We start from the raw sequence: 23,676 nt of genomic DNA, 5'->3' as shown, positions 1-23,676 counted from the left end.
TATCAAAGCATTCTTGGCAGTGTGTCAAGACTGACCTACCGTCAAACTGACAGATCCTGCAAGAACCTGCATGTGCTTTGTAAAGGGACTCTTTTGTTGGCTTAGAAACTGGTAGAGCTGCTACAGTTCTACACTACACTAGTAAAATAAAACAAATAGCTTTATTTATTAAAACACAAAATATTACTATAGCTAGACACTAAGCCATCAGCCTTCTACCTTCCCCTCAGTTCCTGCTGCCTAAAGGCAAATCAGTCTCCAGACACTCAACATTTGATCCAAAAACATGCCTTCTCTCAGCTCTTGAGACCAACAGGAAAGGGGTACCAAGACTAATAGAAAGGCCATTGAGGGAGGGAAATTTTTAGACGGTCAGAGGAGTCTGCTCCAAGGTGCCCTCTTATCAGTTATACAATACTAGATGGTCAGCCTTGAAATGGCATACATATAACGCAACACTAAGGAGGGTTTAGCAAGGTTGTGCATTTGTGTGTGTGTGTGTGTGTTGCAATAACAAAGGAAACAGAGGCCAGGGATTTGAGAGGTAGCAAGGGGCAGTAGGCCACAGGAGAAGTTAGAGAAAGAAAAAAAAAAAAACGGAATGGGGAAGGGGAAGATGATGTAATTACATTTTAATAAAATAAAACCTACCTCCTTAAATAGCATATCAGGTCTGTTTCTTTAATTACCCATCAAATTGTGCTGAAGTATCATATGCTACCCTAGTCTTAATGTTTTTTCATCTTTGGTTCCTGTTCATTTATGATCGGCACCTTCCAGATTCCAGTTCCTCAAATTTCAAATAATGCTGGCAAAGGAATGCCAGTCACGATCTCCTCCTACCACGGGCTGTTAGATCACCCAAAGTAATGCCCTGCATTTCACCTACTCTAAGCATGAACCCAAGGGACCCATCCAGCTCATTCATTACCCCTGTTCAGCTTCCACACAAGACTGATCATCAGCCCAGTCCTAAACACCCGGGTCCAGGTCCTTGAAGGGGAAATGTTATGCTAAATATGTAAATTAAATGCTAATCTGTTAAGAGTTGAGGGTAAGAAATGGTCTTACAACTGAATGTTGCAACAGCCAAATTAACTAGATAAAAACAGGGCTCTAAAAATAAATTAGTGGAGGATGGAGATGGCTCAGAGGTTAAGAGCACTGAGTGCTCTGCCAGAAGTCTTGAGTTCAATTCCCAGCCACCATCCAATGCTGCACACCACCGCAGGGAAAAATATCCTATACTAACACACACACACACACACACACACACACAGATGTAATGCACACTACACTGGTAATTGTCAGGAGTTGTCAGAGGTCATCGGCTGATTCTATAAGTGGAGCAGTCTCCCACTGCTCCATTTCAGACCCAGACAGTCTCAGTGTCCTCCAAGGCCCTTGTTGACAGATAGAGGTGGTTCCCCACCACTCTGACAGGCAGAGTAAACCAGCCCAGGAGTAAAATGTGTCCTTGAAATCAGCCTGAAGATAATTCCCAACAGTTCTTACTGCTGTTTATTCCCTAATATTGAGGTGACCAGAGTGAAAAAGACAATTCAGATGTTCAGTCACAGCAAGCTGACCCAGGGCAGAGAGGCCACTCTCCATTGAACCTCCAGCAACTGCCCCAACTCTCCCAGTCCACTTCTGCAGGATACTCTTGCATCTCTTCTGGTGTGTTTCTGCTATTTGTTTTTTTACCAGGAAGCATCACCTGAGGAACACTCTGCTCTGCCCAAAGACTCCACAGGAAGGCCACTCTGCTGTCTTACCAGGCCTTCCATTAGTTTCTGTTGGGTGTTTTATGCACCTGACTTGATGTGTGGCTTCCTATCATCTGTCACTTGCTATTTAGTCTTTGGGTTTGGTCTGCTGGACACTTAGCATTTTGCTTTCTACTGCTGTGATAAAGACTATGACAAAAAGCAGCCCAGTGAGAAAGGAGTTTCTTTAGTTTCCTTAGTTTGCAAGTCCCAATCACAACCCATCACCAAGGGAAGCCAAGTGGGAACTAAGATGACAACTTCAAAAGGAAAAACTTAATCCTCTACCCTTTACATCCCGTCTGTAGCTGTCACAATAAAGCTTGCCTGAAGATCAGAGTGCAAAGTTAAGCGACTAGAGGCCAGGAAGTGGTAGCACAAACCTTTAATCCCAGGATTTGGAAAACAGAGGTAGACAGATCCCTGTGAGTTCAAGGCTATTCTGGGCTACACAAGATCGGTCCAGAAACAGATCCAAGGTGGTGCCACCTCACACCTTTAATCCTAGTGTCTGGCAGTCACATGCTTTTAATCCCAGCACTGGAGAGGTGGAGACAGGAGAAATATGACTGAGCAGAGAGAGGAAATAAAGGGGAAGAGAGAGGAACTCACTAGAGTGTGGAGTCTGAGGTCTGGTGGAGACAGTGCGGTCTAGGCAGTCTGAGGACCGCCAGAGGTAAAAGGGTGCCTCTAGTGGCTTATCATTCTGCTTCTCTGATCTTCAACTTTAACCCCTATCTGTCTCTGGGTTTTTATTATTCATACTACACACAATCTCTTGGAAATTACTGTAGATATTTCCTACTAATATCTATACTAAAAGTATTGATTTAAACTCAATCGTCAGAGTGTTCTAAATTTGTGTTTACTTTTATCAGACTTTCATATTTTCAAGTATATTCTACTAGCAAGTTTCTTTTCGTTTGAATAACTAATTCCCTTTTGCATTTCTTTAATAAGTCAAGAGGTGATGTCATCTCACAGCTTTTGTCTCTGAGACTGTTGTATTTTTGGATGTCAGTTTTGTTGGCAGGCAGGGTTTTACTCAGCACTTTGAATGTATGCTAGTCTGAGCTAATGGCTATTACAGTCCATCACCACCTCACTTTCACCACAGAAGAGTGGAGGTGGGGAGTCTGTCCTTTACTGCATTTTAAGGTGGTTCTAAAGCCATGCTCTGTGCTTGCTTCCCTCATACCCCAAGGAGATTGTATCTTCAAGCTCTGCTGGCGGAATGTGGGCAAATACCACACAGGGAATGTACAAACTATCTTTTCTTTTCTTTTTTTTAATATTTATTTATTATGTATACAATGGTCTATCTGTGTGTATGCCTGCAGGCCAGAAGAGGGCACCAGACCTCATCACAGATGGTTGTGAGCCACCATGTGGTTGCCGGGAATTGAACTCAGGACCTTTGGAAGAGCAGGCAATGCTCTTAACCACTGAGCCATCTCTCCAGCCCCAAACTATCTTTTCTATCCAACTCAATACTATTATCCTATAACTAGGTTCTTTGTTCTTATATGCCTTGCCTAATTTGATTTGTCTGCCTTTGCATACATATAAAATAGAAGAAATAATCCAATGAAAACTCAAAAGCCACAGTAAACTTGCTGTATAATTTGCTGAGACTAGAACTGTGAGGAATTCAATCTGGATGTCATTGATGAGATACCACTTTATAGTGGTAGTAATGAAGCTATAAATCTCACATAAAACACACAGGAAGTCTGTAGAGTCACTATGAATTTTTAAAACTTAAAAAAATGTTCTAAAACCTAAGAGTTGGGATGACTACACAGAAAAAAGTCTTTGGTCTATATATTTTATAATGAACAAGTTTTATAACATGAAAATTACAACCCAATGTGACAAAAACTGTTTTAAGTAAGGTTAGATAAACGCATTACCAATGTTTTCCATATGTATGTGTATGAATATGCAGAGGATGAAGGAAAGGAGAGTGAGCACATGAACATGAGTGACAATGGAGACAGCAAAAAGCAGTAAAAATTTAAACAACATATGAGTCTAGATAAAAAATATAAAGGAGCTCTACCAACATTTTCAGTTTGAATTGTTATCAAAACTTAAGATTATTTTAAAAAGCCAAGAATATCATGTAACAAGGTTCCTTTAATTATACCTGTTTTCTTCAATGAAGACCATATACATCCTCCATGAGAAAACTGAATGCAATTTTAATAGTTACTTCAAGAATGTAATTTGGTTATAACACCAATACAATGCACTCTACATTCTACTGACTTAAACTACTGATGAATCGTGTAATATGTGCAGATGCAAAGCCTTCCAAATCTGACAAGGCAGTAATTGAAAGACCACTTAGACAGGAATTGAGTTTTTGGTTTCATTGTGATTTTGAGATTAAAGGTAATTATACAATTATTCAGAATATATTTTGTTACTTATTTACATCATAAAATACTGCTGTTCTAAAACCATTCCGTCAGTGAGACAATAGAATCTGAAAGAAAATGAGCACTCATGCTGCATTTTCAAGACATTACAAGCATTTAAATTCTGATTATATCTCTATGTTTACAATTCAATAGCCCCTTTTAAAGGCCATTTCACATGGTGAGTCAAGAACAGAGTGAAGTACATCGTAATGTTTTCCACTGATATATGTAGAAATGCATTTACCCATGGCATTTTTTTTTTCCAAAGCGAAATATTACTATCAGGAGATGATAGTTTTTCAATTATTTTAGCTTGAAAATTTAAAAAAAATACTTACCAGTAGATAAAGGCACAATTTTTACTCACTTCAAGTAATCAACCACAAAATGATTGCTTACTTTCAACATGATTGATTGACATTTTTCAAACAATCTGTCTTTAATCCTGACAGCTCTTTATTTATTATGTTTCATGTACTTGCTATGGGTTACTAGTCTCCAATGGGTGTCATCATGGGAATTACCAAAATATGATAATATGACAGAAGGCTGACAAAGTGTTTCTCATCCTTGAATTATATGCCAAGTCAAGAATGGGGGTTGAAGAGTGTAGCAAAAAAGAGACTGCAGGGCAACTTATATCCTTGTAATAAAACCAGCAGTATCAAGAGAGTTATCATCTCACTTCCAATTTCTTCCCCTCAAGAACAATTTGAATCTCTTTGGCATCCAAAGTCTCATAAGTCAACAATGCTTCTGCTAGATTCTTATGCTCTTTCGCATGAGTTTTCAAGATATGTTTTGCTCGATCATATGACTCCTGAAAGAGAAAAGCATAAAGAAAAAAAAAATGAAGAATCTTTTTTCATAGAAAAAAATGAAGAAATGCAATAACCATAGGTAAGGAGAAAATAAAACCAATGAGGCTTTAAAGTGTGTTGATTTCTACTTTTAAAAGCACTTAAAAGCTTTGTTCCAAAATATGAACTGTTTGTACGTAAGAATATAAACAGCACATGGAATGTATCACACAGAAGAGTTTGGAAAATGTTTCGAGAGTCTCTGCCTTTCTAGAACGTTCATTTTTTTCTGTTGTAACTAGCTTGGGTATTTCTTTCTTTATCCTCCAGCAGTTAATTAAAGCCTGGCTGCTTCCTTGGAAGACCTGCTTTCCTGAAATTCTTATTGTTATTCCAAACACTTCTTTGTTCCCATCACCATTTACAGATCCTTAGTAACCTCTCTCTTGCAGAAAGTACTACTCCTGAAAGTCAAACCATCTGAGTATTAGCTACAAGCCATCTGACGAATACTGATTACATTCCTCATTCAATGGACACTGCCCCTCAGCCAGATCTTTTTCTTCATCCCAAGAGCCACCTTAAGAGATGGGTAATTTCAGTATCTAAGAACACAAAGCAACCTTACTAGTAAGCTCCAGACCAACATCCCTATTTCTAACTTAGAGTCTTCATTATGATATACAAATTCAGTAGCTTCTTATTAAACAAAAGCAATCTACCCACACCAATAACTTGCATCCCAGTTTGGTCTCCAAGTTCTTCAGTTAATGGCACAAACAATACAGTTACCAGAGGCAGAAATCTGGAAAATGGTTTCAGCAGCTCTCTTACCTTTCCTATCTGATACATAATATTTTATGTCTATGTAGCCAAGGGTGTCCATGAACTTCTAATCCTCCTGCCTCTGCTTTCTAAGCGCTGAGGTTGTAGGTATATGCTACCATGCCTCGTTTCTGTGGTGCTGGGAATTGAACTCAGTGTTTTGTGCATGCTAGGTAATTACTACCAACTGAACCACATCCCTAAATTTGCATCGGTATCTCTTGTGCACAATCAGGGTTTCTTCATCTCTATATTTTATAGGGTGAGATTTACAATCAGTAGTTATCATCAACTTGTTTTTATTTGCAGTCCTGGGACTAAACCTAAGGCATTTCATAAAGTACAAGCACTCTGGACTAGAACTGTTAACTGCCCACCACCATGTTACCATTTTTAAAGTATGTAGGCACATTTTGTAACAAAAAAAAAAAAAAAAATCAAGCTCAGAAAAATATTACCCGCAGAAGAATTCTTATTTCTTGTTCAATGGCAGATTGTGTTTCAGGACTTAGTGTTCCTGAATCACTGTAGGTCATGACTCCAAGCTAAAATCAAAAAGCATAAAATAATTGAACAAATTACTACCAAGAAGTTTAGCACAGTAAGTAGTAGCCTATATATAAACTGGGGACAAGAAATGCAACATAAAAATGTTGAGTATAATGAAATATCATTCTACGGAAACCATAAGGACAAATCAAAATAGCAAATGAGGGTATGATAGAAAATTAAAGTACTTTAAGTGTCTTCTCAGAAAACTGACAGCTCTCCCAAATCTAGATTACAATGTAATCTAGGATTACAATGAAATAAAAAATGTAAGTAAGTTCAGAAAGATGAAAGAGTTAAATAATTTAATTTAGCAATTTATTAATTCAAGAGGTCTAAGTAGAAAAAAATCTCTATTACTACTCAGAGGAATACTTAGAATTAAGTCTTGAATTAGGAACCAGAGAATGAAAAAGAATGTTATCAATTCATAAGTCTATCAAAGAATGACATGGGAAATAAACTACCTTTTCACTCATTCCAAATCTGGTAACCATCCTCTTTGCAATTTGCGTTGCATTATCAAAATCACTAGAAGCACCTAGACATAAACAAACAAACAAATACCTTCTGAAAATCATTAAAAGAATAAATATGAATATTTCAAGTAATATACTATGAAAAACCAACCTGTTGTAATATGATCAGTTCCAAATATAAGCTCCTCTGCCACTCTTCCTCCCATGCTAACATCCATTTGTGCAAGCAGCTGGGCCCTAGTCTCATTCCATCTGTCATTTTCAGGCAATAGTGAAACCTATACGGTTTAATAATAACCACGTAATAAAAAGGAAAGGCATTCAGACACACTTCTGAAATAGGTACACTCATAATCAAAGCTGTTCAGTGTTTCCAGACACTATTTGATAGACATGGTCAACAGGTAACTTAATACATGAAAGCTTTATGACGTGAAACCAACATGAAAAACAAAGAAAATCCTGTACAGGTGCATCTTACAAAAAATAGCTAGATAATGCTGCAATGGGACTTTTTTTTTCCAGCTACATAAAAATATTCAACCAGTCATACATCAGAAAGATTCAAGAACGAAGCACATACTGAGAAGCATCTTAGAACTACAGAACCAGTTGCTATGACATAAGATGTGTCTTTATCTCTAGTAGTTTATTTAGATATTTAAAGTTATAGTCTACAATCACTCTTCAATTGTATTTTTGTGGAAATATGTAACCTGAAACATATTATAAAACTACTCTGATCAATTATAGCAAATGTATCTTATTTCAATACTGTTCAAGAAATCAAAAAGGATAAAAAAATCATTGGGAAGTCACAGTCTCCCTAAACAAGCTTCTAGAAAGTTTTATTTGAAAGTGAATTTTAAAATAAGAAAATGAGGTACAGAAGGCAAGGTGGCTCAAACATGTGATCCCAGGACTTGTAAAAGTGAGGCAGGAGGATTACCACAAGTTTCAGGCCTGCCAGGGTACACAGAGTTAAGTTACAGAGTGGATTACAAAGTGAGAAGTGAGACCTGTCTCCAAGCAAACAAGCAAGCACAACTAAACTAAACTTGTACATGGTTCAATGCTGAGAGCCAGATTCCCATGCCTGAGTCTCTTGGGTTCAAACCACAGTCACTGGGTAGGGGTAGGTCTATAGGAAACTTACATGTCCAAGTGTTGGCCCCCGAGGCATGATTGTAGCTTTATTGATTGGCATTGCATCCTTTGTGTAATACGCAATAATAGCATGACCAGATTCATGATAGGCTGTTATGGTTTTGTTTTTGTTATCAATTTCCACACTTCTTCTTTCTGGTCCTAAGATAAATACCATACTATATTAGCAACTGCTAAAATAGTAGCCTATAATCCCAGAACTCCAGAGGTAAGAGAATAATAGGTTCCAGGCTAGCCCATGATTCACTGTGATAACAGGAAGGCAGAAACGCACACATAGACACAGACACACACACACAGAGAATACATGAGGACTCATTCCAGAGACTGGAGGCATTGTGGTTCACAACAGTAATCTCAGCACTCAGGAGGCTAAGGCAAGATGATTACCATGAGTTCACAGGCAGCCTGATGTACATGAGTATAAGTGAGGGCCAGCTGACCAGTTTGGATTATGGTATGACAGTCAGTCTTCAGAAAAAAAAAAAAAACAAAAAAAAAAAAAAACAAAAAACAAGGCAGGGTGAAAAGAAAGAAAAAGATGACCTGCAGAACAAGGGGATGAGAAGGAAGACATACCCATTAGAATTTTATCCTTAGAAAACTCTAGTTCCTTCATGGTAACCATTTCTTTTCCATCAACAGCTGCCTTTAATGCAGCTTGGTTCACAAGATTCTCCAACTCTGCTCCAGAAAATCCAACAGTACCACGAGCTATGATTTCTGGATCAACAGCTACAGACAAAGAGAACAGCATAAGGAATCTCCCATTGCTACACAGAAGCTCTTCCACTGAACTCACGTTTGGAGGTAGAAAAAAGCACAGTTACTCTGAGTTACAACTTAAAATATATATCTTAAAACTAAAATTAAATTCACTGAAACTAATGCCATTGTATGCAAATAATACTAAGTAGTATTTATTGGTAATGTTATTGTTAATAATAATTTCTGGCAATAAAACATCTAGAAAATTTCTAGGTTTTATTAACTTTCTGAAAACAAAACAAAAAATGGACTTACTAAAAATGAAATTAGAAACTTCAAATATGACCTACACTGGGCCTGGAGAGATGGCCCAGCAGTTAAGAACACCAACTGCTCTTGCAAAGAACCCAGGATCAGTTCCCAGCACCCACAGGGCAGCTCCTCTTCTGGCCTCTACTGGTACTGTGCATGTGGTATAAATACATACAGTTTACAAAAATAAAAATAAATATATCTCCAATGTGGGTCTCTGTCTCTATCTCCATCCATCGCCAAAAACAAAACAAAACAAAACAAAAAAACCCAAATATGTACTCATTTGTAATCATTATGCCTTTTTGATGGCTTGGTTCCTTTAACATTGCCACCTGAATTTCATATTGTTTGATAGCTTTCTTTTTAGTTAATTGTTATTGAAGGTCCCATATCTTTTTCTTTTTGTCTTTATATTTTACATATACCACATGATTAGTTCTTATTTTATCTACTTTGACAAGCTTTGCCTTTTAACTGAACTGTGCAATCAATAGAGAGTAAAGTGAGTGACACACAATAAATAAATAAATATACAAATAAATATATCTTAAATATGTCCTATGCTAATGTCCAGCCTGACCACAAATTGAAAAAGCACGCTCACCATCAAATTCTGTTCTCTTAAATATCACTTTCAAACACCTTGGTCTCCCTTTATTATAGGAAACAAACAGGTTGATTAAAGACAGTCTTGAAAATACTGCAGCTTATGCTATGGTCACCTGTTTTCAAGTGATGCCATGTGTCTATGTGCCTTGCTCCACGTTTTGCTTTTTCCTAAATGGAGTCCTTTTTTTGTAATATATATATGCCTGTCTATAAACCCCAAACAAAATTTCCTTTGGGATCAGAATTCAAGAATAAAATACTTTCAAGAATATACACAAACTGAAGAATGCACATAAAAATGGGAATAACGAGAATGAAAAAACTAACTAGTTTGAGGCATAAACCAAAAAAGGACCATAAATAGGATGGCTAGATAAATTCCCATTTTACAGAAATTTTAATGTCAGAATCAAGGAATTGAACTTACATTTGTCAAACTTTATTTTATTGAGATACCATTTCAAAATTTCAGTCCGACCCCTCACATCTGGTCTTGGAACTGTAACTTGCATGTCAAAACGACCAGGACGTATTAAGGCACTGAGAGAAAATTAAAAAGATACATTTAAATTGATAATCTGAAGATGCCAGCATACACTAAACATGTGACAGGGAAACAACGTCAACCAAAGATAAGGCAGAAAGACAGACTTCTGAATATCAATGTTCACACAGTTAAAGCACGGTGACAGTAAGTCTCAGAAGGTTCTAGGGTACTGAACACCCACAACCACAGGACTCAAAAAGCTAAGGAGTACTAGACCAACCCAGGCTATGCAGTGTAAGCTGATGTGAAATAATAATGAGCAGAAGGCAGAACAAAGGTTCATTCGAATACATGTGCAACTAAGGCAGCACTATCTATCCTCCCCCTACGTCAGTCCCCTCCCTCTACCCGATTCCCACTTCAGATCCTCTCTACTGCAGTTGTACCCTTCTCTGATGGTCCTGTTTTTGCTTTCTTGATTTGTGCAGTTACTCAAGGTTATATACTCACATCTGAAGATTTGGAGATGGATGTGTGGTTTCTATATTTAGTCATGCCTGGGACTGGAAACTATTCAGTTGCCCAAGGCCAGTAAAGAACCGTGAAGGAGAACCTACAACCACTATTTTACAAAACCAGCACTATCCCTAAGCACATTCTAAGGATTTGTTCTTATACCCACAGAGTGTAACCTTCACTCCTCATCAAGGAAACTTCTCTTTGCAACTGACAGCGATCATTACAGAAAACTACACATGATCAAAATGCAGAGTTGTGGAGCCCAGTAGCAACTGAGACACGCAGAACAAAGCTCCTACACCTAAAGTTCAAGGGCCACTTAGGAAGAGGGGTGGTGACTGAAAGAGTCAAAGGGTCAGGGAACTTGTAAGACTATGTTAGCTCCTATATAGACGGTTATCTCCTACACTTAGGGGGTCTCACCACCATGGTTGCCTAATCACGACCTCAATAAGGATGATGCCATGTTTTGCTACAGTGGATGGGGGAAAGCTTATGAGGTCTCAACCCTAGACAAAGAATTATAGGTAAGTAAAATGATGAAAACAGGAACAAAAGTCTTTCCCAGGGAAAGGCATACCAAATGATTATCCAATACTAAATAGTCAGACCTAAAAACCATATATATACAAGTAACACTATACACCCTGAATAGGTTGTATGCACATACTTAGGAATATTCACACACACAAGCATCAAAAATTAAAGAAAAAAGGCCTGGTTTGGTAGTGCGTGTGCATCTGTGTGTGTGTTGCAAGGGGGAGGGGATTACATGGGAGGACTTGAAGGATGAAAGAAGAAGAAGAAATGATGTGATTATAGTAGTAAAACAATCATTAAAAATACACACTCCCTTCTCAATTGCTATCTAGAATGCTGGACTGTTGTATTAAAAAAGACAAGCTACTAATCACACAAAAAAAACTCTTATAACATTTTTAAATATGGGAGGGGGACAGGTGCATCTTAGGGCAGGTGCCTGTTGAGGCCAGAAGAAAGAGCCGGAGGTACAGTGGCCATAAGCTGGAGGTATGGGTGATGGAAATCAAACTGAGAGCCACTGCAAAACAGTTGCTTTCTTCACCACTGAGCCATCTCTAGTCCCTTTCCCAACAAAGAAACTTTTAATGCTATAAATTTCACTTTCAAAATGCTTTCTGTTTAAATATGATACATATTTTCAATATTATTGAGAAGTAAATAATTCACTTGGGTTTTAATATATTAGGTTGTGCAAGCATCACTTTGATTTAATTTTAGAACAATTTTCTATTTTAGGAATTCTATGTCCACTAGTAATTATGTCACAGTCCCCAAGCCTCTTGTAGCTAATCTGTTTCTGGGTTTGCTTATTCTAAACATTCCCTATAAATGGAACTGTGTAAGATTGTATGTTGTGGTAGACTTCTTCTCTTAGTACAATGTTGTAGCATATGACAGTACTTCACAGAACTCTTCATACTTACTTATCTAATGCCTCTGGGAAATTTGTGGCACCTATAATGATTACTCCTTCATTGGGTTTGAAACTAGAGAGGGAAAAAAATAGTACCATTTCACTGACTGAAGCACAGCTTACATGTAAAAACACCCATATATAAAGCTGATCATCATTAACTGTAACTGATAATAAACCATTTAGATAAATTGCAAACCACCTGTTACGGTTACTTAGGAAAACAACCTGACATAAATGACTCAGGTGCCTAATTAAATATCAAAAAAAGTGTTTTTAACTTTACCAATTCAAATTATTTGGTTTTAGATCTCTATTTAATCAAAATGTCTCATGCTGACATTAAGAAAGTTCATTCAAGCTGGGTGGTGGTGGCTCATGCCTTTAATCCCAGCATATAGGAGGCAGAGGCAGGAGGATCTCTGTGAGTTCAAGGCCAGTCTGGTCTACAAGAGCTAGTTCCAGTACAGGCTCCAAAGCTACAAAGAAACACTGTCTTCAAAAAACAACAACAAAAAGTTCATTCAAAGTGACATTTCTTCCTTTCTGTATTATGAACACAGATGTAAGTTTTAACTTGATCACAACACTCGGTCATCAACTAGACAGAAACTAGTGTATTAATCCTTACTTTATGGGCTCTAACCCAGGTATTCATGTATACTAGAAGCAGACGATCTACGACTGAGCTATACCTATCCTCCATATCTTTCTTTAGACAGTTTGTGCTTGAATCATTGTTTTTCTCTTATAAATATAATAAATTAAAAATAAGTATACATTTACAATTTCGGGAGAAACTGATACATCAATTAGTAATACAAAAAACATGAAAGAAAAATTTGACTTCTTAAATGAGATGACTGTTATCTACATGTAACATTTAATATCTATACAATTTTACCAAATCCTTCATAAGAACTTACACAAAATCAAGTGTGTAAATATCAAATGCTGAAGATACCTGTTACTCTAAATTATCATTAAATTGGATAAATGCTAACTTTTAAATTATTTCATATATTTAACAAAGACTCAATTACCCATCCATTTCAGCAAGAAGTTGATTGATAGTCTGCCTTGAATATGGATGCATTGGAGATTCAATTCTCTTTCCACCAACAGAATCTAATTCATCAATAAATATAACGCAAGGAGCATTTGCTTTTGCTTCTCCTAAATAAACAAAAAAAAGATTCAAGTAAGTTGAAAGAAATTAACACCTTTTATCATAAAAATATTAAGACTATCAGTACAAAAAAAGTCATAGTAGAAAAAAAACTATGTAGTAAAACATTTTACTAAAATAATAATGTTGGAGGAGGGGTTGTACTGAACATGACAAAATGAGAACTGGCTATCCATTCTTTCCAACTGTACAAATTAATATAATTGGAATTGAAGTTAATAACTCTTAATATAATGCTATAGAATCAATAAATAAAATGGAAAACCAAAACTTTAAGAATTAACTTTCAATAGTCCCTAACTTCATCTTGTATTCCTACTAAGCCTTATTAAGCCTGTTTTAGAATACAGGGCTTTCAACATATCTCAGTAGAAAATGGACTTTAGTTCAAATTCCCAGAACTCAAAGGTGGAAGAGAACTGACTGCATGGATCACACACACACACACACACACACACACACCCCATACATACACACAATAATAATAAAACTGTCTAAATAAAGATTACAAATCCATTTTAGTTCTATCATTAAGTTGCTTGAAACTAAAGCGCATTTATTTCAGAAATTCAATAGAAGAAATTATCAAGAAAAGTGTAAATAAATAAAACATTACTGTTTCTCTAAGTAACAAAAATGTAACATTGTCTAAAATATACATCAAAACATACTAAAAAGATTTCTGATCCTGCTGGCTCCTACACCCACAAACATCTCATCGAATTCTGACCCAGAAGCATAATAAAAAGGAACATCAGCTTCTCCAGCCACAGCTCGGGCTAGAAGTGTCTTCCCTGTTCCTGGTGGCCCAACCAAAAGAATTCCTAAAAGGAAAAGAAGCAGACAAGAATGATCCATTATTTTTAAATCCCTTGATAAGAACCTTCGACATTAATAATTATTAATTTCTGTAATAGAAATGACAGTAATGATCAATATTGCCAACCTTGGGAAAGAAACTACGTTTCTACTGTTCACTTCAAAATTTTCTCTAAAACTAATTTTCCTGTGCCATTTAAATATTTACAGCCAGGAGTGGTGCACACCATTAATCCCAGCACTAGGGAGGCAGAAACAGGTGGATCTCTGTGAATTCGAGGACAGCCTGGTCTACATACTACATAAGGAGCTTTAGGCCAGCCAGGTACAGAATAAGACTCTGGTTCAAACAAACAAACGAACAGACATAAACATATATGTAAAATTCACACATCAACAAGTAAAACAAGAAAGAAAATGAAGACAAAGGAATACAGAGTACTCATTTTGTACAGCATAAAACTCACACTAAAAGATATGCAGCCAAACTGGGCAGTGGTGGCACACGTCTTTAATTCTAGCCCTCGGGAGGCAGAGGTGGGTGGATATCTGTGAGGTCAAGGCCAGCCTGGTTGACAAAACAAGTTCCAGGACAACCAGGGTTACACAAAGAAACCATCTCAAAAAACAAAAAACAACAACAACAAAAAAAAAAAATGAAAGAAAGATATGCAGTCAAATATAATGGAAAAATCTTGGTAATATAGTTCCATTAAAGACCAACCAAAAAACTATTTTCTAGCCATTTGGTATAAAATAAAAAATTTAAAAAACAATGATATTAAAGAAATAATACTAATTTGGGCTGAATTAGATAAGATTACAGCAATGTCTTTATTTGTAGGTGACACATAGTTGATGTCTACAGCTTTCTTATATTCCAGGGAGAAATGAAATGCACATATAGGCAAACACTGAGAAAATTATATGACAGAATGGTGAGAATACATCAGTATTAACTGCTAATATTCTAAGATTTCCCAAACACTTAAGTTTTCATACCAATAAGCTTTTCCCTTAGTAAGCTGGAAAAGAATTCCTGATCTGTTTACCTCTTGTAATTACATTAAAAAACAACAAAACTATAGTGATGTTACATTTCAATATTAAAAAACTAAAAACAAGCTCAAAAACAGTATAAAGTTTACATTAGTATTACCATGTTTTAAGTGATATCCAACTGGTTTAAGCTGCTTATTAATTATGACATATCTTAGTGTATACTTCAAAAATTTTCCATAAATTAATAAGAAATTGAGTATAATTATAGTTTTAAATATTCTCTCTATGCTATTACATCACTGTACCCCTAAGTGGGAAAAGTTTAAGGAAACTTTTCCAGAAGTTTCCAGAAGTGATGCTCAGTGGTCTAAAATCTAGCCTTAAACCTGCAGTGCCTTTGGATCATTTAACACAGCTACCAAATACCTGTATGTTAAAGGTTTCCCTAAGCTACTGGTGCTATGGCAAAACTGTTAAAACTCAGAGAGGAACCTCGTGGGAAGAGGTGGGTCACTGGAGACATGCCTTAGGGGATAGATGTGTCTTGGATGCTATACCATGCTCTCCACTCTGCCCTCTACTCCTTGATTTCTGGTTACTGTGAGGAGACAAGCTTGTGCTACCATGCACTGTATGCCTAGACTCACCTTTCAAACCTCAGGGATGCATTAGGACTGTGGATTAAAACTACAAGCCTGAAACCTTCCTTTGAAGACAACAAAGAAATTAATCTTTAACAAAGTAATTTCATTCCTAGAAATCTGTTTCTTTTTTTCTTTAGAAAAGGGTCTCCTGTTTTTCAGGCCAACCTCAAATTTCTGATCCTCCTGCTTCTATCTCCCAAGTGTTGGGATTACAGGCTCAGTTTATACCATGGTGGAAATCAAATCTTATGCTTGTGCATACTGGATAAACTATATAGACCCAACTGCCCATTAGAAACATATTCCAAGTAAATAATTCGGCTAAAGGACAAAGCAGGGTTAGTTAGAGTGGTCATCAAACTGCTATTTTTAATAGAAAAAAAAAGTTTACATAAAGGTATAATGTTACAAATAATTAGCATGTAGTCTTCATAACTGTAAAGATCATAAGGACAATTTCCACAGTTCCCACTTCTCAGAAATCCTCAAGAATTCTCACATTAAAAAAGGAAATTCTAAGGAGTAGGAGTGTAGCTCAGTGCTTACCTACTATGTACAAGGGAAGTGAGTTTGCTCTCCAGTACAAGAACAAAACAAAAGGAGAACAAAAACATCAGTGCTCAGTATGATCCTGAGTTGGTGCCGGACCCAGATAGGGGTAGTGACATTTGAAAGATCATTACTAGAGCAAATGCTGAACAAATGCTGAACTTTTGTATGAAGTAGTGAAGTTAACAGTTTTATATCCATGTAAAAGCATTAGTTTTAAAGCTACAGAAAAAAAACAACTTTATGTGAGGTTGGAGAGATGGCTCAGTGTTTTAGATTTAGAGGGCCTGGGTTCAATTCTTAGCACCCACATGGCAGCTCACAAACCGTGTAATTCTAGTCCTGGGTGATCTAATGCTCTTGTCTTGAATCCACTGGCACCTGGCAAACACACAGTAGGCAGGAATACATGCAGGCAAAATATCCATATGCGTAAAGTTTTTTTAAAAATTTAACTAAAAACACCCTTTTTGGTGAATGTACAGCTAAGCATTTAAAGAAGTATCATGTCTTACTAGAAAGTAGGCACAGAACTTTATGTGTGGAATAAGCACGTATTTTTAAAAACAAAAATTAGGAACTGAACCTACTCAATTCTAATATGGGCAAATAAAATTTGTAATCTATTACTCTATGATTTACACCAATTATGACAAAAGGAAAATATCTTACCTTTGGGAAGTTTGCCTCCAAGCACAGTAAATTTTTGTGGATTTTTCAAGAATTCAACCACTTCCTGTAATTCTTGTTTGGCTTCCTCCACCTTAAATGGTGCAATTTACCAAATATCCAAATAAAAGTTAGATTATCAAGGTTTCCTCTTTGGTAATCATATTTTTAATGTAGCTACGAGTGAATTTGGCCTTTTTTGGTAACACATTTTTTTTAATATGGTAAAGGTTTTCTAATCCTTATTTCCAATTACATGGCATCCTTATTATGCCAACAAAAGTCATTTGAAGTTCCTACTTTTACTAAGAAGGCAAAACAAGTCAAATATATTGGTCAGAGTTAAGCTGAAACTATTAGAAAAAACAGCATAAGGCGAAAGAGCAATCAGAAAACCTAAACTGTTTAGGTCATGATTATATTTCTAGAAAATTTCACAAAACTATTTACAGAAAACATCATTACTAGAACAAGAAAAGGTCTGTTTAAGCCGGGCGGTGGTGGCACACGCCTTTAATCCCAGCACTCAGGAGGCAGAGGCAGGCGGATCTCTGTGAGTTCGAGACCAGCCTGGTCTAGAAGAGCTAGTTCCAGGACAGGAACCAAAAAAGCTACGGAGAAACCCTGTCTCGAAAATCCAAAAAAAAAAAAAAAAAAAAAAAAAGGTTGGTTTGTTTGTTTTAGTTCTCCAATGGACTTTGAAAGTTATTCTGACTAAATCACTTAAATTTTTACTAAAATTTTGTAATGATAATAATTAAAAATAAAGTTGTACTCATGACCAGCCCCAGGAAAAAGGACACATGTTCACCAAAATGCACAAGGTACATACAATATTAGAGTTCCAAACTATAAAAAAACCAAAAATGTCTAAGTTAGTTAAAAAGAGCAAATTTCGATAGCCACATAAGCCAAACTGTGCAATCAGGATACGTGAATGACTGCTCTACACAGCATGGCCAGACCCCAACCAAAATCATCATGTTGGGCAAAAGAAGAAAGATGCAAAACAGGATATTCGATGCATCCTGCTGCTCCTAAAACAAGCAAAAAAATGGAAGCAGAGCCCTGACTGGATAACAGTGGTAGGGACAATAACCAGAAGAGGCTGGGGGGCTCTGGGGTTCTCACGGTCTTTGTTGGGCTAAGAACTGATGAAAACTATGTGCTCATTCTTGAAATTTATTAATTGTGTATTTTTAAGCAAGTATATTGAACTTCAAAAGATTTGCTGAGTTATTTAAAAAGAACATCTTACTGCACATTGAAAGACTAAAACATATCTAACTTAAAATAATGGGTGAAACGGCAATTTAAAGTTCTAAGAATGAAGCAAGAGACAGGAAACACTGTTCACTTCTCAACTAACTAATATCCTGTCCCTATCTCTGTGGCAAGGGTACCTCCAGTTGAGCAACAGAAAAGCTACAGGGTGAGGTAGATAATGACGTTCTAAACAGTTCTTAGTTTTTAAAGCAGCTCCATATAAATGTACTTACATACTCAAAAATCCTGGGCAAGAAATGATTCTTATGTACATTTCTTTTTTTTTTGTAATATTTATTTATATGTAAACAATATTCTGCCTGCAGGCCAGAAGAGGGCACCAGACCTCATTACAGATGGTTGTGAGCCACCATGTGGTTGCTGGGAATTGAGCTCAGGACCTATGGAAGAGCAGGCAATGCTCTTAACCGCTGAGCCATCTCTCTAGCCCTTATGTACATTTCTGAAGACTTGAGAAAACTGTGTAATAGCAAACCTACAAGTTACTTTGCTCCTATGAATTTACATTTGTCAGAAGCTACTTCATTAACGAATGTTTTTAGTTTTTTGCCTGTCTCTAGTTTTACACTCAGACATTCCTTCATCCCCACTGCAGATAGAAACTTAAAATAACTCAACCAAAAACAGCTCAACAAGAATTCTATGTTTTCTAAATACTGACTTTCATTTTGATGGTGTATGTGTGTCTGTGTGGGGCATGTGCATGGAGGTCAGAAGAGGAGTCAGATCCACTGGGGCAAGAGTTATGAGTTACTCAATGTGGGTGCTGGGCATAGGGGGTGCTGTCAAGAAAAGAAAGGGCTCTTAACCACTAAACCATCTTTCTAGCAGCAGGAATTCAAATCAAAGCAAGCATGTAACCGTAAAACTCAAGTCAGAATAGAGAGGGCCTGCCACACTGAGGACTCAAGTTTTAAATAATCATCATACCAATATCTTCCTCAACCCTTTCTGCAATGCAAACAGGGCTCATAGCCTTAAATTGCAAAAAAAGTTTGGGACAACTGGTTTAACCAGATGGAAGTCCAATGCAGAATATCAATAAGGTAAATTACAAAGAAAGCAAAGAAATCTTAACTTACCCCTTTAACATGTTCAAAAGTAACATTTTTCATCTGGACAGGATCTACAGCAGAATCAAGTCCTGTAGTTGTCCGGAAGCGAACTAACAGGAAGAAATACATGTGGGTATTTGATATCAAAATCTAGAAAAATTGCATGTCTTAGAAGCCTAAGTTTCTCTGATTAACCTGAAAGAAAAACAAGTCTCATTTCCAATGGTTCCTTAGGGTAGTCAGCAATTGTTTTCCTCCTGTGTTAGAGCTACTTTTAAATGGGTTTTTCTCAATCCCTATCTAAATGTTACAAATATAAATTTGAAACAGCTCTTCATTCTTCACGATTGATGCTCACTGTCCTTGGCTGCACTTGGTCATACTTAGGAACTAAAGCCAATGAAGATAAAGGGGCATTAGAGGACAGTCAATAATTGGCCCAAGATATAAGTCAGCAAGAACCCAGGAGAGAAGAGAACACCCTAAGAGAGTCCTACGAGTCCTACAACTCGTCATTCACTGCCCTCTCCATCAGATCTAGGAAAGTCCCTAGGACTCCAACCAGCATACAATCTGCAAATACAAAGGTCATTTCAGACAGAATGTCTCTGATGTTTCCATGAGAATACATGTGTTCAGCAGAGCCTGACCCATCCCAGAAGATGGCACAGATGGGTGGAGGAAAAACTAAAGAAGCCAAGGGGCTCCACTAAGTCCCTAGAAGTAACCCTAAGAAGCCTTCACAATAAAAAGAAAATAGACTGAATTTTGGCCACCTGTAATTGTTTTAAATATCCAGCAGTAAAGCACAGACAAAAACTAGATTAACAATAATATAAAACAAGAACTACATTAGAATTTTTAAAAGGACAAAGACCGACTCAGTTCTTATAAGGTTTCCCGCCACACCCCAATGTGGGCTACCAACACACCAGGGAGGGCATTCACGGCCGTCAGACTATAATTATCTCATGCTTTTCCTAAGTGTGAACCCTGATGTTCTAGTTAGATTTGTCAACTTGACACTACCTAGAGTCACCTGGGAAGAGGAACCTTCAATTACAATTGCCTTGATCTATGGGCACTGTTTGATTGCCAGCTGATGTAGAAGGGCTCACTCTGCCCACTGCAGGTAGCACCATCCCTAGACAGGTAGTCCTGATCTGTGTGAAAAAGCTCACACACTGCCTTAACTTTCCCTCAATAATATGACATAGACGTGAAAGTCAGATAAACCTCTTTCTCCCCAAGTTGTTTATGGTCAAATTGTTTTATCACAGCAATAAAAACTTAGAATTATTCCAACTACAATAACTAATGGGGACTTCAATGCTGTGAGGATTATCACTGTTGATTTGACAGGATCTAGGTGAGATACTTCTGGCATGCCTACGAGGGAGTTTCTAAATTGGGTCAAGATAAGAAAAACAGCCTAAATCAAAGTGAAGGTCCTGCAATGAGCAAAAAGGAGAAAGTAAAGGAAACACCAGAATTTCACCTTCCTCCATACCTGACTGAAGCTGCAATGCGACCAGCTACCTGAAGTCCCTACAGCCATGATAAACTGTGCCCTGGAACCATAAGCCAACTAATTAAAGCTTTCTTAAGCTGCTTTGGTTAGGATATTGTGTTTCAGCAGTGAGAATAGTAACAAACATACTTGGTGACAAAGACTCTTGAGTCTTTAAGCTCAGGGCCCAACTATCCCAAGACATTGTATCTAGGACACATCTTCACCCTAGAGCACAGAGCTCTTTCAGCCAATCTGTAGCCAAGCTATATAGGGATAATTAGGGCCTTCTGCGGACTAACAGCTGTGATGGTTTAAATAAGAAATATTCCAAATAGGCACGGGTATTCGAACACTCGGTCCTCAGTTGGTGATGCTGCTTAGGGAGGTTATGGAAACTTGAGTACATGAAGCCTTAACCCACTTCCAGTTTATTCTCTGCTTTCTGTGAGATGAAATGTGATCAACCAGCTTCCTGTTTATCTCTAGTTACCATGCCAGCCCTCCTATTACCAGAAACCAAAACAAACTTTATTATTGCTTTTTGTTTGATTGACTTTATTTTTGGAGACAGAGTCTTACTGTGTAGATCTGGTTGGCCTGGAAATTATTATATAGAACAGGATGGCTTCCAATTTACAGATATACCTGCTTCTTGCTGGAATTAAAGGTGTACACCATCAAACACACACGCTGGATACTTATAAAATCAGGTTTGGAATTGGATCTCATTAATTTTCATGGTGGAAATGGGTTACACCTGTTATAATCTCACGGGTCACCCTGTGAGTCTCTGAACTGCTGTTATTGATCCTTCTCAGATAACCCTGCAGAAATAACTCCATAATCTAAGTTCTTTTGATTTCTAAGGCCTTAAAATAACTAAGTGTAGAGAACTTAAACACCAGTCTAATACCCTATTTTAAACATTAAGCTAGACCGAGATACCCATCTAAGTGATTTTTAGGGTCTCAATTGTTCAAGGGGTATTGCTAAGTAGCTAGTTTGATAGTTAGATATTATCAGGCTTGAAGGTCATTAAAATTCAGCAGCTTTTAAAACCAAGAACTAAAACTGAAGGATTACTACTGGTCGAAACTATGAGAGCTGTAGTAATAGGGGCGGCGGGTGCTGCACCCCGGCCGCCTGCTCGGCTAGCTTATGCCTGAAATAACAACACACAAACTGTATTCATTTAATCACTGCTTGGCCCATTCTCTTCTAGGCTAATTCTCACATATTAATTTAGCCCATTTCTAATCATCTGTGTGTAGCACCCCAAGGTGCGCTTACCAGGGAGATTCTAGCCTATGTCCATCCTGGGTCAGAGCTTCATCCCGGGAGCGGGGCATGGCGTCTCCCTGAGGCGTCTGCTCCCGAGAGGAGAGCTGTCGAGACTCTGAGCTCACTTCCTCTTCCTCCCAGCGTTCTGTTCTGTTTACTCCTCCCACCTATCCTCTAACCAATAAAATGGGCCAAGGCAGTTCCTTTATTAGCCAATGACCTTCCTCCATCAGAGAGCTAAGTCTTATTCTGAATTAAGCAGAAGGTCATCACCAAATACCCAACTTTACAAGATTACTATTTAACTGGAGCTGATAAAGAAGAAGGATATAGAGGGCTGGAGAGATGGCTCAGTGGATAAGAGCACTAGCTGCTCTTATAGAGTACCTGGGTTCAGTTCCTAGCACCCACAGGACATCTCACAACCACATCTAACTCCAGTTCCAGGGGACCCAACGCCCTCTTCTGGCCTCCACAGGAACTAGGCACATGTGTGTACACACACATTCATGAGGTGAAACACACAAATTTTTAAAAAAGAATAAGAATATATTATATTAACTCCTCAGTAAAGGTCAACCCAAATGGGCCTTTCAGTCACCTGAATAGGAAAATATGTCACAGGAAGCACTGTCTTCTTTAGAGGCTTTAGAAATGGAGATTGTCTAAAACGGAGACTGGCACCATGATCTCTCTGCCCATCTTCCACTGTCACTCCGTGAGAGAGTGCTCTCCTGTACCTAGCTTCTATTCTGCTATGTAAAAACAAGCAAGGCAGGTGTGGCGGTAAGGCTGTCATCCTAGCACACAGGAGTTAGTCAGGAGGACCATGAGCTCTTGTCTCAAACCAAATTTTTTCAAAGCTGAGCTAATGCTCTGTTGGCATGGTGTTCATGCAGCAAGCATGAACACCAGTACCCCATAAACTGGACATGCGATTACATGTCAGGAATCCTAGCACTCAGCCTTGTCAAAAAAAAAAAAAATAAGGTTTAAGAAAATCTTTAAATCAATGATGATCACATTTTTGTAAATAAAAATCTTATGAGGAATATATTAAATGGAGGTTCCTAGCCATAATACAGGCTTAGAGTTTATTGATTTAGGAATAAAAAACTTGAAAGTAGAGGGCAACTGTTTAGGAAATGGAAGGTAACCAGTAAAGGGAGCATACACACACACACACACACACACACACACGAGAGAGAGAGAGAGAGAGAGAGAGAGAGAGAGAGAGAGAGATGCTTACTCTATATGAGTCAGGTCCAGGAGTCAGCATTTTCAAAAACCGTGATACTCTTAATTTTTAAAATTATTCATTTAATAACTTACCATTTTGATACACCTGGTCACAGAAATAAAACTTTGAAATCATTACTTTAAACCCAGCATAAACAAAATTGCACACTAATTATTTTAAACCAAACTAAATGGTTTATCTTACTTTTCAAATATTCTTCCCCAGTTAACAACAACCTTAAGTTCTACAAAAGGAAAATTTGATAGGATAGTAAAATATGTGATACAATAGTAAAGGGTACAAAAACCAGATGTTTGAA

The 23,676-nt window shown here is 37.4% G+C and overlaps 1 protein-coding gene across 1 annotated transcript in view; it reads right to left on the bottom strand.

Moving 5' to 3' along the window:
• Nucleotides 1-3,773: 3,773 nt before the first annotated feature.
• Nucleotides 3,774-23,676, bottom strand: part of Yme1l1 (YME1 like 1 ATPase) — a 36,429-nt gene continuing 16,526 nt past the window's right edge. The window contains exons 8-19 of the mRNA XM_041641605.1: nucleotides 19,351-19,433; nucleotides 16,985-17,075; nucleotides 13,970-14,122; nucleotides 13,153-13,285; nucleotides 12,120-12,182; nucleotides 10,075-10,187; nucleotides 8,595-8,750; nucleotides 8,005-8,156; nucleotides 7,000-7,126; nucleotides 6,837-6,910; nucleotides 6,279-6,365; nucleotides 3,774-5,015 (exon numbers count right to left, since the gene is read on the bottom strand). Of these exons, the coding sequence (XP_041497539.1) occupies nucleotides 4,872-5,015; nucleotides 6,279-6,365; nucleotides 6,837-6,910; nucleotides 7,000-7,126; nucleotides 8,005-8,156; nucleotides 8,595-8,750; nucleotides 10,075-10,187; nucleotides 12,120-12,182; nucleotides 13,153-13,285; nucleotides 13,970-14,122; nucleotides 16,985-17,075; nucleotides 19,351-19,433 (1,376 nt within the window). The 3' untranslated portion in view covers nucleotides 3,774-4,871. The remainder of the gene's footprint in view (nucleotides 5,016-6,278; nucleotides 6,366-6,836; nucleotides 6,911-6,999; nucleotides 7,127-8,004; nucleotides 8,157-8,594; nucleotides 8,751-10,074; nucleotides 10,188-12,119; nucleotides 12,183-13,152; nucleotides 13,286-13,969; nucleotides 14,123-16,984; nucleotides 17,076-19,350; nucleotides 19,434-23,676) is intronic.

Source organism: Microtus oregoni, unplaced genomic scaffold, assembly GCF_018167655.1.
Source record: "Microtus oregoni isolate MIOR12 unplaced genomic scaffold, Mior012 000070F_ref0000104, whole genome shotgun sequence".
Taxonomy (NCBI): Eukaryota; Metazoa; Chordata; class Mammalia; order Rodentia; family Cricetidae; genus Microtus; species Microtus oregoni.
The sequence above is the reverse complement of the archived record's forward strand: the minus strand, read 5'-3'. Positions and strand labels throughout refer to the sequence as shown.